This window comes from Alligator mississippiensis, chromosome 2, assembly GCF_030867095.1.
Source record: "Alligator mississippiensis isolate rAllMis1 chromosome 2, rAllMis1, whole genome shotgun sequence".
Lineage (NCBI taxonomy): Eukaryota > Metazoa > Chordata > Crocodylia > Alligatoridae > Alligator > Alligator mississippiensis.
In genome coordinates, this window is record NC_081825.1 from 206,178,834 (window position 1) to 206,197,716 (window position 18,883).

The following is an 18,883-nucleotide window of genomic DNA, read 5'->3' on the forward strand; positions in this document are numbered from 1 at the left end:
GTTAAGTTGGGTTGCCAACCCAATATATTTTTTAACCTGATAATCTGCAAACTTTTTCCTGACAACCAAACTGTTTTGCTATGGTTTGAATGTGGCCCTTGTCCAGGATCTGGCAGAAGGGTTAAATTTACATTATGTAAAGTAGGTTAGGACAAAGTTTGGTTGTCATTAAGTTTTCAGATTGTCAGTAAAAACATTTGTGTTGTGTTGGCAACCCTGCTCCTGAGCCTGTTAAGACTGAGTCACATTGTGCTATGGGTATATTTATTCTTCAGTCAGGTCTAACTCCAGCTTGTATAGATGCACCTGAACTAGCTTTAACTTGGGTACTATAGTTGTCACAACATGTGTGTTGCCAAAACCTTATAAATATAACTGTTCTGTAAGATGCATGTTCTGAAAGATACATATGTAAAAGAAATTTGACCAGATGTGCCATTTTAACAGTGTTTTTTTGCTCCAGTGCATTAATTCTGGCTTTTAGGTTTAAGATTACCTCATTTTTTTTTTCTTTCTTCTTAATGTTTAGTGATAGGGAAATTGAAACACATTGTTTCTATGGCAAGTATGTACATTTTAGGCACTCCTATTTTCTTACCACTAGGTTGTTAGCTTTATCTTTAGACAGCACATCAACCACAAAATATAATCAAGAAATTTTTTTTTTTTAAATCAAGAAATAATATTATTTCTCCATGCTTTCTTTTTTGTTCTGGCGATGACATCCATTCTCCAGTAGTGGAAGGAGTAAATTCTCATTAGAGCCTTCTGACTCTGTCCCAAAAGTTTACAAATGCTTCATTCTGAGATAATCTGACATTTCCTACCTGTATTTTCTAAGTCAGAGCTGTATCTGTCAGGGCAATTCTCTGGTCAAGAAGAGAAAGGCAATGACCTTTTTGTCAGATTTTTATGTTATGAAATTTTATTTAGCAGAAATTCATGAGCAGCATGTTCTCATCGTCCTTTTGGATGAACTGAGGAAACAGATCGGGAAGTGACGGACTTCATGTGCATTCACATGCTTATTCACTTCTTATTTTTTTTTTATATCATTGCCCACTTGCAGGACCTGTTTTACAAACCTGATTTTTAAAATTTTTAAAGCATTCTGAGTATAAAAGAGCTTTGTACTCACAAACAGTAAAACTTTGTATAAGGAGATTATGCATCTATCTGGCATCTAGTCAATATTCTTTTAATGTTATTTTTTCTAAATTGATTTTTTTCCAGGCAGAACTACTAAAATTAATATTGGTTTTAACCTTTTAAGTTCTAACACACACCAATAGGATTGCTTTCATTTCATAATACAAACTTCAGGGGTAAGATCTTTAAAATAAAATTCTGTACGATGTCAATTTAAATTTACCAACTCAGTTTTTGCACAGAAGTTCCTGTTCACTTGTATCATATCCTTACTTCCTTCCCGACTCTGACACGTATATACTATATAAAATAGTCCATTGTTAGAATTCTTCTGCTGTATCTAAGCTTCTTTTCCAAGTCTGGTTCCTATAGTCTGTCAAGTCTTCACGTTAAATAAGGTATGTATAAACTTATCCACGTATACTATGTCTTGCCATTGGGCCTGCGAATGTGTGTAGTAGGGATCCTAAACAGACAGGAATCATATGCTGCTACCCTCTGCCCTTCTTCCACCCCTTCTCCCCTCCTCCCACTTTTAAAAAAATTATTGCAAGGATAAAATGCGGTATACCAAATAGTCCACTTTGGGGCAATCCATATAAGAAAACACAGACTAGACAGTAGATGATCACTGGTGCTATTTCATTCTTCCAAAAAGTTAGAGGCTTTAAATAACAGAATATGAAGCTGATAAACAAGGCAATTCATAAAACATTTCATGAAATATTGCAGACCAAGGTAAATATAAGATTATTTATGTGCTGTACAGTTGCAAACTAGTTCTTGTGTCTGTATCACCTTTGACATAATCTGAATTTTGGTAACTGCCTTTGCTACAATATGACCATGCTGGTTTTATCTTTCAAGCTGCTAAGTTTTCTGTACTACCATTTATGTTCATGAAAGTAGAGAATGTTCAGCACCTTGCAGAACAGGATCCTTAATGCTTAATCATTGTGCTAAATTTTAGAATGGTGCCTGCACTTCATTTGATTCACTAAGTAGTCAGTTTTCTCACCTATTGTTATGTCAGCTGCATTTTTGACTTAAAAACATCAAATTAAATAATAAAAAAAATCAAATTATGCTGGCTTTTTATTTTAGTTCATGCATTTAAAAACTGAATCTCAGATAAAAAGAGAGTTTCAAAATAAATTCAGTATATTATTTATGAGTGGAACAACACATTAGCATTGAGTTCACAATAGATCATATCGCTTTTATTCCATCTTACAAGCTTAGCAGCACAAACAGAATAATCAACATATTATTTGGCTGTCATCTGCTGAACGGAAACCAGAGATCACAAGGAGGTTTTCCCTAGCTGCAGTGATGGCCTTTTTGTTCCAAGCCCCCATCTGGGAGGGCCATGGTGTGTTATCATATGGAACGCGGGGTTTTCTGTAATCTGCTTAGCTGCGCTGCAGTTTGAATCTTCATTCCATGTTTGTGTAATTTATAATTTTAATGAGACCATGGCTCTTGTGGGCTTTGAAATATATTAAAAGCTCTTTTGTGCATATGCTTTTGTTCTTGCTTAATAGGCTCAGTGTATTTAAAACTGATGAATTTTTATTCATGGATTTGGATGTCTGGGGATTAACTTAGGCTGAATATCATTGCACTCATCTATTGATGTTTGAAAAGTATTATTTTTAATGCTCGTGTCTGTAAATAGAGAAGAACTTTAAAATATGATTATGTAAAAAACAAATAATGAATAACCGAAATTTCACAGATATGAAAGAAATAGAATCAATATGTTTTTTCACTATATAAATTCATAGCTAAGTACTATATGATTTGAGTGATTATTGTAAAAGTTACATTATAAAGAACTCTAAAGGTACAGAATCAGAATCCACAAACATATATTTGTCTTTATTTATTCAGGCTTAATAGGAAAAAAGGAAATTTGGGAAAGCTTGTTTGCATTCATCTTGTTCCAATTACCTTGTGTAGATAAAATACACAATTAAAAAATGAAGGATGAAATTCTGGCCCCATTCATTTCAGTGGGTCTAGAACATGTGTGTGTTACTGTTAGCACTTAATTTGGTACACAAAGAAAGTACATTTATTTCATTAAGAGGCTGTATTCTTAACTAAGAAAGAACATGGATAGGGAGCATGCAGAACAATCTTTTATGTTACTGTTGCTGTAACTAGTTTTTTATTAAGATCACTACAGTTTCTAAGAAATTCTGAAACCACATTTTTTTTTCCTTTGAGAATTTTTAAATGTTAATAGTCGTTCTTAAATTGAGTTTGCTACACATCTTTCTTTTTTATGATTTTGGTTTTAATGTAGTAAACTATCATAGAATACTTCCCAAACCACCTCACTTATCGTACAGGTGACCAACAATTGACATAAAGCTAAACCTATTAAAATGCTTAAGACTTTCTTCTATCCCGTTTCTTTGCTTGATGATGAAGATAAAGTGATTGCTTGCTTGCGTTGGGAGGTTTTTGTTTTCTATAGCAAATAATCCTGTTGATAAAAGGCAAGCATTTACTAAACAGGCTATTTTCTTGTTGGTGCATCTAATTCTTGGTTTTAGAACATACCTTAAAGTTTAATTCTTTAATATTTTCAAAGTATGCACATGTTTTCAGAAGTGACCCAGACATTTGAAAGACTGCCACAGGCAGTGACAGTGTTAGGCTTTTAAATCCCATAGACTTTTGAGTGCCTAAATTGGTTTTGAAATGAGGCTTAGTGGTCTTAACTCACTTAAATATTTCTAATTTTTTTTTCCTCCTAAAGGTTCATTCACCTCAAGAAAGTTTGCTTATTGAAAGCTGGGCTAGAAGTACTGTAATTAGTTGAAACTTGCTATGTAGCCACAGTGGGGTATTCTTAGTTTGGATATAAATGGTGGTCTCCTGTATTGTGCTTTAAGTTCATTGGGAAATGGGTCATGTTGTCCTACATGTCTGTCTGTAGGATCTCAATCTTACAAGACATTTTAGAAAAAATAATTTAAAAGCCCCAAGATCTCTAAAGCTTGCCATGAATGATTAGATGTTTTGTCAATCAAGTGGATACCTTTGCTTCAGTAAAGGCCAATATATGCTCTTGTGGAGGAAGATGCAATTTCTAGCATACACCTATCCACGAGTGCAGTGTACTATTCAGCGCGGTTGAATCGTTGAAAATTCTATTTACCCTGTCAAGGCAAGTGGTGAGAATTGTTCCACAAACCTGCAAGATCAGCCGCCTACTCACGTAAGTAGTCCTTACTCATTTGAGTAGTTTCATTCACTCCAAAGGATTGAATAAAGGCTTGCAGGATTTAGCTGCATGTTAGCGTGAGGTCAGTTGAGGAAGGAGTATTCAATGAAGACATGCTGTGAGAGATGGTGATCGGACCAATGTGCAGGAACAGACAGTTCTGTCCTCCAGCAAATTTCTCAGGATCTTCACTTTTTGAGGCATAAACCCTGTATGTCTTCTGCAACTGAAATATAGTTAAACCAAGTCTTACCACTATCATACATGCAAAGATCTGGTGAAAACTTAATGAAGAGAATCTTTGTTTTTCTTTCTTTGATCCCCATGTAGGGGTTTTTCTATGAGCAGAGGATTGCCTTGCTCATTATTTTGTAATATTGCTTTTTACAGAAATTGACGCGATTGGAGACAAACACTTTCCTCTTCTGGAATGAGTAACTAACTAAACAGAACACACTTTTTATTTAACAAGGTATTTTGATTTCTGGAATGGTATAAATGTTTTACATCATTCTCATTTTTATATTTGTAAAGTGGCTGTTTGTTTGATGGGGAACACACCTCTCCCATTAAATGCGATGCACTATCTCACTTTTTTGGCTCATGTAATGTTAGTTTCCCATAAGAACCTCGGTATAAAATTCATTTGCATTTGTATGAAATGGTAGCCAAAACACAGATAAACATTTGACCGGGATTGAATAGTCAGGTCAGGTTTTATTGTTTTATTACTTACATTTAAACAAAAAAATGTAGTGTAATCTTTCCAAAAATTGTTGAAGCAAATTGTGGTAATGCTCTAAAGATAAAGATGGTAATGAAATTGGATTCCTCGTATTTGGGGAAAAATTGATAAATTCTCTCTCAACAAAAAACATGTGATTTAAGTTGCAAGAAAAATACTGGCACTACATATTTTCATTATTTTTAAATTAAATATATCTCAGCATCTTTACTGTAACACAAGTCTCTTCAGTGGACATCATAATATTTTATTTAGCTGTATTTTTATTGGCTGCTGCTTTGTATTCCTTGCATTTAAGATATTGGCAGAAAATGTTAACTTGTCCTCTTAGACCATGCCATAGGCTATAGGGAGATAATAAATCTGTCCATTGATTTCCTAATTTTATTATGTACACAGTCAATTGTAATCCAAGATTACAGCAAACAAGATGTTAATTTCTGGACATAATCTGTGTACATTTCACTTACAGAGTGTGATTGTTACAGAAGCAAAGAATAAAAAGAATAACATTTGTTCTATCCTCACAGGAGCTGTCAATAAAAGATGTAATAGGGGATTTAGGAATCTGGAAATGGCTAACTAATTTATGTGAATCTATTTTATTTCGGCTAGAAAGACCAAGCTCTGTTTCGTCTGCACTGCATATTGCAGAGCACAGGCTGTCTATAGAAAACCAGGCGGCTGCATATGGATAGTCCCTTGATATCATTCACTTGCTGTGTAATCTTATTATGCAAAGTTCTAATCTTCACCTAGAATGAATGCCTCTGGGTCAGAATATAGTCATATCAGGGTTTTTGAGGTCATGTTTTGTGATCCTTAGCTTATTCTTCTAAGTAGGGCTGGGATTTAAAGGGTATTCCCCAGACACTAGCAGAGATATACAGCAAAACCTGCTGCCTTTTTGGAAGACAAGACCAACATGAGGTCCCTGGTAGGATTAAACTTGATTTGTAGCTGTAGGATTTTTTAACAGATGTATTATTGGACAGGGAATAGGGGGCCACCAGCACAGCGAAATTGGATCACGATTGGCATTCTCAGGGAGTCCGCTGGCTGCTAAAACAGCAGCTGCATGTGGATTTGACTTCTTTCAGGTGAAGCGACTTCCAGTCATTTGGAAAGGATGGGATGAAAAGGAACCTTGGTGATAATTTTGATGTCTGCAAGATTTAGTACCAATGTAATGGGATTATCGGTAACACCTTCACTGCAGAAAAAGCCACCTGGCGCTATAACTGGCAGCAACTGAGAACTAATCCTTTCCCATCTCTTGGATGTCATTCATGAAGCTCAAAGTGATTTCTACCCTGCTAGCTGTGATTAATTTTATAAATAATAAAAAAAATCAAGTGATGAAGGCATAGAATGTGGTGACTTTTTTTAAGGACAGAAGATATTACTAAATTACATCTTGTCTTTTATTTTCAGCAGAAAATAAACTGCTTTTCTTGTAAAATATTAATTGTTAAATTGTATTCCATATAATGCCATCAAAAACTTACACAAACTGTTTTACGGTTAAAAACTAAGAGGGGAAATTCTGCAATTGATTCAAGCAGTACCTGGAAATAGATGTAAATTATTAGCAGTGATTTATGCTTATAGTTGTATGGGAAGGATGCTTATATAACAACTATTTTAATCTGATTATGGTCTGTTTTTTGAATACTTAAATAATAATGTGTTTATTTTATCGTACATATTGCACTATGTTCATATTTTCCATAGTCTTGTCAGTTGATGGGACTTTGTATTAATGCAGACTGTGGATGATCTGACACCTGAAGATGCTATGCCATTTATTTTTGAATACTAAATAATTTGCTTTTCAAAATAGTGTATTGATGATTTTTTTTTTCATGGAAATATACATGAGTTGATATAGCTAATGTTTGAATACAGAAATTACAAGTATTTTTTAAATTTATTTTAAGCTAATTTAAAATGCATGTCTAGGGTTTTTTCATTGAACTAGGTCTTACCTGTTTATTATAGGAATGAAGTAGGAGTTCACTGAAGTCTTAGTAGTTAAAGCTACCAGGAAACTTTGTATTGAGATTTTAATTATTTTAAGTATTCTTTTCAGCATGCTAATGAACAAACTAGTTGGGAAAGAGATCTGAATTAATCCCCATGCTTGTTAAAAATATGTGCAAAATAAATACTATGTCTAAATATTATCAATGTGACATTAATTTTTTTAGTACTTGTAGCAGTTACGCTTCATGTAGAAGTTAGCAATAAGTGCCTTGAGCATTTAACTAAAATTCATTTGGCTTCAAGTACTGCTTATATGAAACAGAAGTAATGGTATTTCTCTATTTGCTTGGATAGTGGAGCAAGACTTCACTTAAAGGTGTTGAAGAGTTAAAGAATTATTAGGTCCAGGCAAGAGAGCTAGGTACTAAACTTTAGAACTCTTAATTCTATCTACTCTCCCTTGATTGCAGGACAGTTTCATAGCAGGGTTGCTGCAACAGATGACAGAGTATTTGTTGTTTTTAACAGGTTCTGAGTTTCTGTAGATAAACTTGGAAGTGGTATTCAGGGGCATATAGGGGGTGAGGTGGAAGTAAATTAAGTTTGTGTTCTGCATAGCTGCTGTTGGGTGTATACCTTACAACTTAGACCAAAAAATGAACTGGTGGTGCTTGGTAACATTGTACCATGAATCATGCAGCATCTTGGTGGAATAAACATAAATACTCATGGTTTTCAATTATCAGAAGTTATTTCAGTCAGTAGACCCACAGCAGAACTTTGTTTTTTGCCATGCAAGATAATTAGGTTTACCCATAATGAGAAGATGTTGTCTGCCAACCCTGGTTTGAAAACAAACTCCATCTACTTAACAGTGAGGACAGGGGCACAGCACTAAGCCTTTTTCTTTACTCTCTTTTTCTCACTATTGTCACTATTATGTGCTTCTGTCACCTATGGTGTTCAAGTGTAAATTTTTGTATTTAATATAATACAACCAAAACATCTTTAATGTTATGTAACTGATTTACCTGTCAACTGGACAATCCACGGATGCCTGAAATCTCTCTGCTGTTCCAATATAATCATATATTAACAGTAAGTTTCAGAATAAGATCCCTCTAAAGTATTATGTTAAGGTGTACATCTGTTAGGCTCGAATTGCTTTCTGAGGCAACCTTTCTGGAGGTTTTACATACAGATACCAGTACATCTTTTGCTGCAAATGTTGTGCTCATTAATTCATACTTGTTATAAGACTGATTGATCTGCTACCACTCAATCTTCTTTTATCACGTACAAAACATTTCTAGGTGAAGAGTGTTTCCATTTCTGACATCAAACCTTTGATTCCTGTGTTGATTACAGCAAGTCACGTTTTCTGGGTGTCCAGAATAACTCTTAAAAGTGCGATTAGTTCAGAATGCAGCTGTTCAAGTGTCAGTTTACACAAGACTTTCTGCACATACTATGTTACAGACATTGCCCATGCCAGTTAGGCAAATAATTGATTTTGAGATTTTTGTTGATGGTCTACAAGTTTCTGCATGGTTTGTTTTCTTTATAAATTAATGAGTTTTCTACCCTTTTATGCAATATCTGGACCATTAGCAGTTGAAAAAATTGTTGGCAGTTTTTATCATGGGATTCAGATATTTTTGTTACATTGTACTCTGTTGTGAAATATATTAAATATACTAAATTATTAGCAAGCATGCATAATTTTCTAGTTATTTTTCACATCAAACGTTTTGAGTAAATCCTTTCAGAATAAGGAACTAGATAAAAGTGAAACATTTGTCAAAATTTATTATTTCTACTCTTACTTTCTACAACTAAACGGTAAAAGCAAAGAACTAAAGCTTAGGGGTTTTTAAGTCTTTCATTTGGACAACACTTCCATATACTTATATAGTTTTATACAAATGAGAAACAGAGGATTTAACGCTATAATAGTGCGTTCTTGTTTTTCACATGTCAAACAGCTAAAATAATATGAAGACGATAGAATTTATCTCTCTGTATTAACTTGACTATATTACATACAAAGTATTTTCTATACCTTTAATATAACAAAGGTATCATGTATGTTTTTTAAACAATAAAATGGCATGAGATAAATCCTGTCTCCATTGTATTTGAGGGCAAAACTTCTGTTACATTTGGAGAATGCAGGATTTCACCTGGAAACGCAACATGGTTGAGTTAATATTGCTCTTGGAACTTTGTTGGCATTTTTCTCTCATTTTAAAATTTAATTTTGGAATGCTCAGTTGGTGATTTAAAATGTTTTTTTTTTTTTAATTTCCATACTTTTTTTTTCCCCAGAAGCTTTGGGAAAATAACACCATCTACTTATGTGCTTGCTTTCAAACAGTTCCAGTTAGGTTCCAAAATTCATGATTTTGCTGTTGCTTTAATTTCACTGTAGTTTTATGTAAGTCCAGAATGATCAACAAAGCAAGAGGCAATCTGTTTATGTAACCTCACTTATTATTTGGGTAAACTAAAATTATAGAACCCGAGGTCCTGATTTTGTAGGCTTTTATGGGTTGAAGTCTTTACTACTTAAAACTTAGTTCTTTGAAAGTTAGCATTTGGGGATTATTGCAAAATGTAACAAAGAGAATTAACACATTCTAAAACTGTAAAATTCCCAATTTATTTCGTACCCTGAATTTTGTTCTGTTCCTTATGTTGTGTTTTATTTGGATAAATCTTGTCTCTTTTTTCCAGTGAGATTTCTGTGATGTCCTAATGTACTGGGTCTGATTTGGTAAACTGTTTTCAATGTGAATAGTGCTGCTAAAGAGCTAATTGTCCACTGGATTACCTCAGTTTTCTGCCTGTATAACTTTAAATTACTGCTCCTGGTGAATGACTTTTTGTTCTGAAGTTTTTCATGTTAATGTAGGTACCAAATCTTGAAGTTACTGCTAAAGTACAATCTTGTCATTTGAGTTTGTTTATATAATCTTTGCTTCAAACTGGGTGTACATTTTTGATAGGATAACATACTTTCATAAGTTTAGAATATATATAGGATAGGATACTTTGGATATATAGTTTAGAATATACTTTGGAAGTTTAGAATATATGTATAGGATAGGATAAATATGGATAGGATAACATACTTTCATAAGTTTAGAATGTATATTCTAACCTTATGAAAGTATGTTATCCTATCAAAAATGTACACCCAGTTTAAAGCAGAGACTTTTTTAGGACTTCATTTATCTAAAGACCCCCAAATTTTTGTAACTTCAGATTGATGTCAGGAGGCACTCAGCAGCTCATAAGGTATAACGTTTAAAAGTTGCACATTCACAAAATTCTGTGGTAGCCCAAATTTTGTTTTATCTGAGGAATAAGTACTGTATAATAAAAATTAGCTGTTACATGACATGCTTTATGGACTGAAACCCTAGTTCTGAACTACTACGTAAAATGCCACTAATGCAGATACTTCATAATATTGCAGTGCTTTTAATCATTTTAATAAATGTATCTCCTTCTTGCTTATGGGTGCTTTGTCTTCTCTTCTAAATTCAATACAATTTACTGTGGCATGGAGACTACCAATATAAATACCCAACTTTATTCTTCTGTTAGTAGGGAAGTGGTAGCCAACCCAGATGTAGGACTTCTCTTCCTGGCTTGTAGGCATCCTTCCCTAGTTCTTATTGGAAAGCAACTAATGCCTGTCTGTTAAGCTATCTTCTTCCTTCCGGATTTCACTTTGAAAACAGTTTAGACCTCAGTAAAACAAGGCAGACTCCTTCCCAGAAATACATGAAAATAACCCTTATGTGAGCTTCTCCCATCCTTCAGTCTGTGACAGTTGGTTCATTATGTCCCAGAACTACACGAGTAAGTGTTTAGACAGATGAACAAATTATACCAATTTGTTCCATGCTTGTTGTGTCTTCTTTATCCCATGGTCATTTGGTGCTTGTTTTATTTGGGGTAAACTGACCTTGGTATCCTACTTAATATGAGATAGAGTTGGTACCATGGTTTCACTGACAAATGATAAATCTCTGCCCACAGTCTGTCTGCTCCCTAAGATGGTATTTCTCTAGCTGGCGTAGGTATGAGAGAGATGGTCTGAAGCTTATGCAAGACTCCAGTCGCAAGGCTTTTGAGATCCAAGTCAACACTTTGAATTGTATCATACAGCTTTTTGGCTAGGTATAATGTCCTCCTCATAGGCTGCTGTGTTCTGCTTTAGTTTAGCAATTGTTTTTTGCATGCGATCACAAACTAACTGCATTGCAGTGATCCATTTACCACTCTTACCCAAACCCAGTTTGTTATGCACTAGGATTGTCAGACAACTGCATTATTTTGGTCTGGTAAAATAAATACAATACTGAGTATCATCTACATCTTAATGGCAACACAGGTTAAATACCATATAGTTCTAAAGCACAGGTGGGGGGGTTTTCTTCCTCTCTGAATGAATTAATCTTTTTAGGTATTTCTAATGACCTGTATCTTTCATTCTCATTAACTTAAAAATGTTGCATGTTATCTGACTTCTAAAATATAAAATACAATTTCTAAATAGAGTTTGTTGGATGTTTATTTTTAGCTTAAAACTAATTATGTAACTTCTATTTATATGTATTAGGGTCCACTGCAAGCAAACCCTGTGCTATGTTTCAAGATGTCCTGGGAAAAACCTTCAGACTTCTTGGATATACCATTCAGTATGGCTGCATAGCACACTGTGCCTTTGAATACATTGGAGGAATTGTTGTGGTAACTTCTGTTTTTATGCTAGTAAAAATAAATAGCTTATTAAGGAAGAACTGTACTAATGAAAAGTTTTAACATTATAGATACTTTAAAATTGTGCTTCGTTTTTGCAGATAAATTTTTAAGTCTGTTATTGAGCAGCTTTTTCAAAAAAAAAAAAATTTATGTTAACTGAACTTTCACTTTCTGGCTGCAAGAGTCTGTCTCAAAAAATATCTCAACTTCAGGCCAGAGTTCTTGCAGAATTCTTCTCATGGTCCACTGAAGCAAATAAAAGATATTGACCAGCCTGCAAGAGGTACTCAGTCACTCATAAGATATGGATCACTAATAACTCCTTAGAAAGGCAGTTGTTGCTAACCTTTGGGCTGCTGGACTGTAGCTGTTTTTTGGTTCTCTAGATTGAGGATAAAACATTTAAAAACCTAGCAGATCCAGCTTCCCGCCCCCCCCCCCCCCCCAAGTAATCATCTTTGGGGGACAGAGAATTACTTCCACAACTTCTAGGTCACCTTCACAGAGAATGAGGAAAGGGACCCCCACTTTTCCTTCCCACAATTTCCTGTATTGGCCCTTTGGCAGCTGGTGCATTTTGTGGAGACCAGAGTGGATTAACCTATAGTGACAGGACAGTTGTAAAAGCTCAGAAGACATTTTTATACCCATCCTTTTCAACAGTATAATATACTTCTTGGCCACAAATGAGGATTTGGCCTATTTCTTCATGTTATAATGTTTTGGTAACTTGTTTAAAAATAATTTAATCTTTTCAGTATTTGAGTTTAACTATTTTTCAACAAGTTTTTTTTCTTCTTTTTTTAATTTGCAGTGTTCTGGACCTTCAATGCAGCCAACAATTCAAAATTATGATATTGTTGTTTTGGACAACCTTAGCCGCCATTTCTACAGCATTCAAAAGTACGTTGATTTACTTATCATAGATTGGTGTTGTGTCTTTTCCCTGTACTCCTCTACTTCTAGTTTGTTTTTGTACAGTCCTTGGCTTACAAGGAACTGTGTCTCAAAGAAGAAAGACAGATTAATTGTTTTGCTTTTAGTGAACATAATCAGCATTACAAAACAACTGAAGTTAGTGTTTCCCTGGGACATGGTGCATAGCACTTTTGTGAGTTTGGCCAAAAAGCTGAAAATCCCTTGTGTGCTTCTAAACACATTACCACCAAGCTGAATAAGCATTTCTATTTTTAGATTGTCTTGTCCTATTTTACACTGAGCTTTTGATGCTGTGTCCAGACAGGAGGTTAGGGACTGATTCTCACCAGGAATGACACATATACTGTTTCTTAGATAGGCCTTATGCCTATGTCCCTATAGAATTGTACTCAGTGGTTCATCATCCAGAAACAGAGTAAATATTTTTAATTGAAAGATTATAACTTTTAAATATGTACATATTCATTCAAATACTCATTTATACTGATATTTCTTTTAATTTGTTTCCTTAGAGGTGATATTGTAATTGCAAAAAGCCCAAGTGACCCAAAATCAAATATCTGTAAAAGAGTAATTGGCTTGGAAGGAGACAAAGTCTGTACAAGCAGTCCTTCAAATTTCCTTAAGAGTCATAGTTATGTAAGTATTGTAGTTTTATATTTTTTTGAAGCTAACCTTACCTAAAATGCAGTCAACATTTATTATGCCTATTAATTAATACTCAAATATTTGTAAAGTCTTTATTATATGTAGTTAGGTATTATACAGTTTTATTCTTAAATGTATTTTTGTCCAATATAAATCAGAGTGTTTCACAGGTGTCTTGGCTGTTTTCCCATGTGTAGCTTAGATCTTTGCTCTGAATTTTGCTTAGGGCTGCCTATTTGGAAAAGGTCTCCAGTATCCTTTGGCTTCAGCATATGACAAGTAGGAGTTTTAAAGGGGCCACATTTTATAACAGATTTATTCTCTGTAGTTTAAAAGAAGGTCTGATGAAAAATTTCACTGCACTTTTTCACTGCTTTCAAGATATTTCTCTATAAAATTAATTTTTTAAAGAGAGTTTGAAAGGTAGCACTTCTATTTATCCCTCAGGCAGACAGAGACACCAAGAGGAAGCTGAAGGGCAAGAAATGTTTTCCACTGCTCAACCAATCCATATGTTGGCAGAACTGACAGGTGAAGTTCACAATTGGTGGTTTGTCAAAGTCTGTCCAAGGAAGCTGAGCAGGTGTCTTTCTCTGGGATTAGACTGGAAGCTGACAGCATGAAAAGAAGGAAGATACTTTCTTCCTGAGCCCACTGGCCCACTCCCCTTAAAGCTTGTAATCCTATTAATGTGGCTTGAGGAACCATCAAGAAAGTTTCAGTAGGGGCCCCTTAAATCTTAAGAGAAGGTCTTCTTAGCAGAAGAAAGACATTCCTGCACCCAGAGGGTAGAGAATGATGTCGTCTACTGCCCCAAATGGTATACTTTTAAGGATTCAGTTACTGTAAATTTCCAGCTTTACCTCAGCTCCTCAGAAACTGGTGGTTCATTCTTAAGTGGCCCACAGATTGAGTCAGTTCTGGCCTTTTTAAAATAAATGGCAAAATTGCTTTTGACATCAGTGGCAAGGGTGGTTCAGGGAAGGAGGAGGTTCAGGACTTCATTCTTGGCAGCAGAAAAAGGAATGGGACCAAAAGGAGAGCATGGAAGAGAGATCCTGATTCCTGTTGTGCGGGCCGGGCCCCGATCCCACCGCCAAGTGCGAGTCGGGAGGGGCGATCTGCGGCCCGTATTTGCGCACGCGGGCTGTGGCCAGCAGCCCGGGCACGCGGGGTCGGAGAAGACCGGTGGCGAGCTAGAATTAGTCACAAACGCGTAGTGGTTGATTTGAAAAGATTATTTACTTACACCCAAAGATGGTAGTGGTGTAGGCTGGACAGCTTTCCAGGTGCAGCTCCACTTAAATCCTCGTTGGAGGACTACGACAAATTCTTTCCCACGGCGTTGTTTAGGCTCCGTGGGTTCGGCAATTCTTTCCCACGGAGTTGTTTAGGCTCCGCGGGTTCGGTTCCCTGGTCCCCCGGAGTTGTTAAGGCTCCGTGGGTTCGAAAATTGGGTTTACAGGAAAGGGATACGTCTTGGATTGCGCTCGGCGATGAGGAGAGGCTAGAGGCGATTCGTTCTTTTGTTCCCCCCTCCGGAGTAGTTAAAGCTCCGTGGGTTCGATTGTTAAGCCTCTATTGCCTGCTTGAGAAAAGCGTTGGGTCCGTAAGGATCCGCAGCGCTTAGAGATCTTCACACTGGGTGAAGTCTCCTCCTCCTGGTGTTCGTGGAGTCCTCCAACTTGGGTGGAAACCACTCAAGCCTTTTGTACGGCTAGCAAGCCAATGGCTAGCCGCCACGTGTGCCTACATTTAGAACCGGCCAATAATGTGGCGCGAATCTAAATACAAATGGTGGGAACTCCTTTGCACCGTACATCTCTGAGATGCAAAAGAAATGCACCATGCAAAGAAGCTGCAAATTGGTGGGAAATCCCCCGTTGCACCAGAGTTCTCTCCCGCAGCAGAAAGCTACAATTTGGGCGGGAACAATAATTTAGCGGTGCCGAAGCACACACAAAAACCACAACTTTGGGTTGTGACACCTGTGTCCTGTGAGAAAGGTACTCCACAGTGTGTGTGTTGGGGGGGGACCCTACTCCCATTGTTTTTATGTATTTTTCATTACATAGTCATTGGATAAACTCTAGATCGGGGTGGGCAAAATGCAGCCCACAGGCCGAATGCAGCCCACCAGGCCATTCTATCCAGCTCACAGGGCCCCTAAAAAAATTTAGAAAGTTAATATTTATCTGCCCCTGGCTGCCTGTCATGCGCCCCTTGATGCCTTGCCAAAACTCAGTAAGCGGCCCTCCGTCTGAAATAATTGCCCTCCCCTGCTCTAGATAATCTAAGAAGGGTTCATTCAATGTCCTGGGTGTTTTAACTTTTATTTAAATAAAAGAGTAAAAAATCCTGTTGTAACATCAGAAGACCTGCAGATTTTGGTTCTCATACATGATTCAGATGGAAAGTAGAATCTCCTCAAATTCTGAGCATGTTAACTACAGTGTGATAGTGACCACTCTTTCAATAAAGTACTGGATTAATGGGAAAAGAACTATAAACACTCAAAAAACCTAAGATAAGCACTCTTCTACAATCTCAAAGGGGAACTCACAAAGTTGTCTCAAATCACTTGAATGAGGTTAAAATTTTGATACCCTGAATAAATTCTGCTATAGAAAAGCATACTTTAGGGATGCTTCAGGATGGGTTGACTATGGATCTGAATACTTTACAAAATACAGTTCTCTGATAGCTACTGTATTACACTGTGGGGACTAAAGTTGTAATAACCATGAGTTCCTTAGAACAGTGGTTCTCAAACTTTTTTTGTACCAGGACCCATTTCTAAACATCAATGGTAAGTCCCAACCCGGTGCCCCAAGGCAGGAAATCCAGGGGTCAGAAAAACCCACGCAGCAAAAAAGCAGGTTGGCACGTCCGGAGGCAGCGCGTGGTTCCCAAAAACGGAGCCTGACTGACCAGTACACTTATTGTTACCCCAATAACAATAGTGTTATTGTTTTAAGTGTATTGTTTTAAGTGTAAGAGCCGTATTGTTTTAAGTGTACTGTACCTTTATGTAGCCAAACTCTGTGTTAGGTTATACATACATTCAAATCACACATTCTTTAATGAGTAAAAAAAAAAATAAAAATTAGCAATTATACTGGGCTCGTGTTGTTTTTTGCTAGGCTGCCAAATGCACTTCAATGCAAATCTGTAATATAATTTTACAATATTTAAATGCTCTTGAGTCAGTCAGTCAATAATCTAACCAAGGTGTGGCGGAGCACCAGCGGGTTGCTCACCACTTAAGGGCTGTTGCAGGCTCCGAGTGAGCCTGTGGTACGAGCAGCAGGGGAAGCTTCCCCCCAGGAACCATTAGAAGGGGGAAAGTGGGTGGCAGAGCACCTTTGGTGTCTGCCACTTTGAAGAGAGCAGGCAGCAGACAGGCAGGACATTGCTGATGAGGCAGCCATTTTAAGATCCTGCTTCAGGGCTGGGGCAGCAGTTTACTTCCAGCAGCTGAGGGAACAACACCCAGTTGCCCTGCTGCTCAAGGAAAATCTTTGAGGTAAGGGCAGGAGCTATGGGGGATGTCAGGAGGCTCCTGCTCCTGGGCATGACCTGAAATTGCACCCTGCTGGGGAAGGGTGGCCTGGTGGGACTCCTGGTGGCGAGGAAGTCCTGAAGAGATGCCAGGCCAGTTACCTCCCCAGTTAAAGGCAGGTAGCGGGGCTGGGGTTAAGGCAGGTTATAACATCAGAGAGAAGTGGGGCCAGGCATTCCTGTGCATTACCCACTTAGGACGGGAGGCTCCTGAGCCCAGAGTAGGTAGTGGGGCCAGGCATACCCGTGCAAGGGACACCTGAACCTGTTGGGGTGCAAAACCCTGGAGCCCCAGAAAGGGGCGAGAGCTGTGTCGAGGCCGTGGCCGATGGGCAAGAGTTGTGTCAAGGTAAGCCTTCAGGTGCCTGAGGCCATGAGAGGTGGCATAAAGACAGAACCATAAGTGAAAGGGGCAAGTCGTCAGCCCCAAAATTGTGAACTAGTGGGTTGTATTACTCATTGAGGGGCCAGGGACAAAGTCAGGCCAGTGTTCTGCTAATTGCCCAGCCACCGTTCAGATGAGGGTCGCAGGATAGGCCCAAAAGGCTGCACCGGGGCTGGCCGAGGAGTGCAAAGCCAAGTCTGAACCTCCAGTGTCACTCAAGGGAGTAGAGTGGGGTGAATGTGGTCCACTAAGGGGCATGAGAGAGAGAGAGAGAGAGGCACCAGTGAGAGGGGGATGGTATGAGTGAGGCCTTTGAACAGGGCAGTATGAGAGAGGCCTAACACTGCGCTGAGTTGGGCCCGGCCTCAAGCTGGATGTGAGAGCCCAGAGGGTACTCACCGAGGGCGTGTCCCTGGCTAGGGACAGGAATCGCTTCACGCTGCAACATCCAGGCTATAATGGGAACTCCTGATCTGTACCTGCCTGGCTTTACTTCTGTGCCAGGTGAAGCGGATTGGAGCCAATCCGCAGCGCGGGCTATATCTGGAGGCCGGGGTCGGGCTGGAGGAGGAGGGGACGCCGAAGGAGCAGAGCCGGAAAACCGAGGAGCCAGAAGTGTGGATGAACCCTTGGTGTGACTCGGAGGAGGTGGTGACACCCTCACCACAGGAGTAAAGAGGAGGGTAGCAGAGGCCAGCTGGCAGAAGGGGATCCAGGAAAGGCCCCGGGGAACCACGGAGGCGAGGGATCCACCTGAACTGCTCGCTGCGGCATTTTTTTTTTTTTTCCCCTCTCTCTCTCTCTTTTTTTTTTTCCCTTTTGCTTTGATCTCTCCCAAGGACGTCATTCGGCCGGTTGAAGAGTTCCAACCAAGGACAGGTGTCTGCTCAGGAAAAGAAGAGGAGCAGGTCCCTGGAGAGGCTCCGCGGCTGAAACGGGGGTAGGCAGAAACACCGAGCAGCGAGGACTGCGCTCCGTACCCAGCTGATTGCTGTGGAGGGAATCCCCAGCTGTGGAAGCAGTGCTTGCTGGCAATTAAGCCCGCTGGGGTTTGGCTTTAAGATCCTGGAGAAGAGACCAGGGCGGGAAGGTGGACCGCTGAAGATCCTGGGGTAACAGCCCCAGGCAGCAGGGCACCAGACCTTGCAGATGCCCAGAAGAAGGAGGAGGGCAAAGGTCAAGGACTTTTGAGGGAAAAAAAAAAAAAGAAAGAAAAAAATATAAAATTAAAAAAAGAAGATGGAATTGTAAAGTTGGCTCTGGGCTGGTCCCTCCATCATTTCTGGGTCCGGGCTTTGGACACTGATCAGCCCCTGCGATTGATCTGGGTGCAAGACAGGCAGTCGCCACCTCCCTTTTATGAATCTGCTATATCATCAAAGTCACGGCAGGCAGGAAAAGAAAGGGTGCCAGATCTCACCCAGCTCGACTGTAGGGTCGCAACCACCCTGAGGGG

General features: G+C 38.4%; 1 protein-coding gene across 7 annotated transcripts in view; it reads left to right on the forward strand.

The window, feature by feature from the left end:
* Positions 1-18,883, forward strand: part of IMMP1L (inner mitochondrial membrane peptidase subunit 1) — a 74,638-nt gene that overhangs the window by 11,307 nt on the left and 44,448 nt on the right. For 4 of the 7 annotated variants that reach the window (XR_009460056.1, XR_009460057.1, XM_019476791.2 and 1 more), the window contains exons 2-4: positions 11,752-11,882; positions 12,709-12,797; positions 13,346-13,472. Coding sequence is in view for 5 of the 7 variants with exons in the window: in XM_019476791.2 (XP_019332336.1) it covers positions 11,778-11,882; positions 12,709-12,797; positions 13,346-13,472 (321 nt within the window). In the remaining 2 variants the exon portion in view is untranslated. Of the gene's footprint in view, positions 1-4,784; positions 4,860-11,011; positions 11,310-11,751; positions 11,883-12,708; positions 12,798-13,345; positions 13,473-13,928; positions 14,013-18,883 lie in introns of those variants that run through there. The other 3 variants (XM_059722718.1, XM_019476794.2, XM_019476792.2) reach the window with 3 other exon arrangements.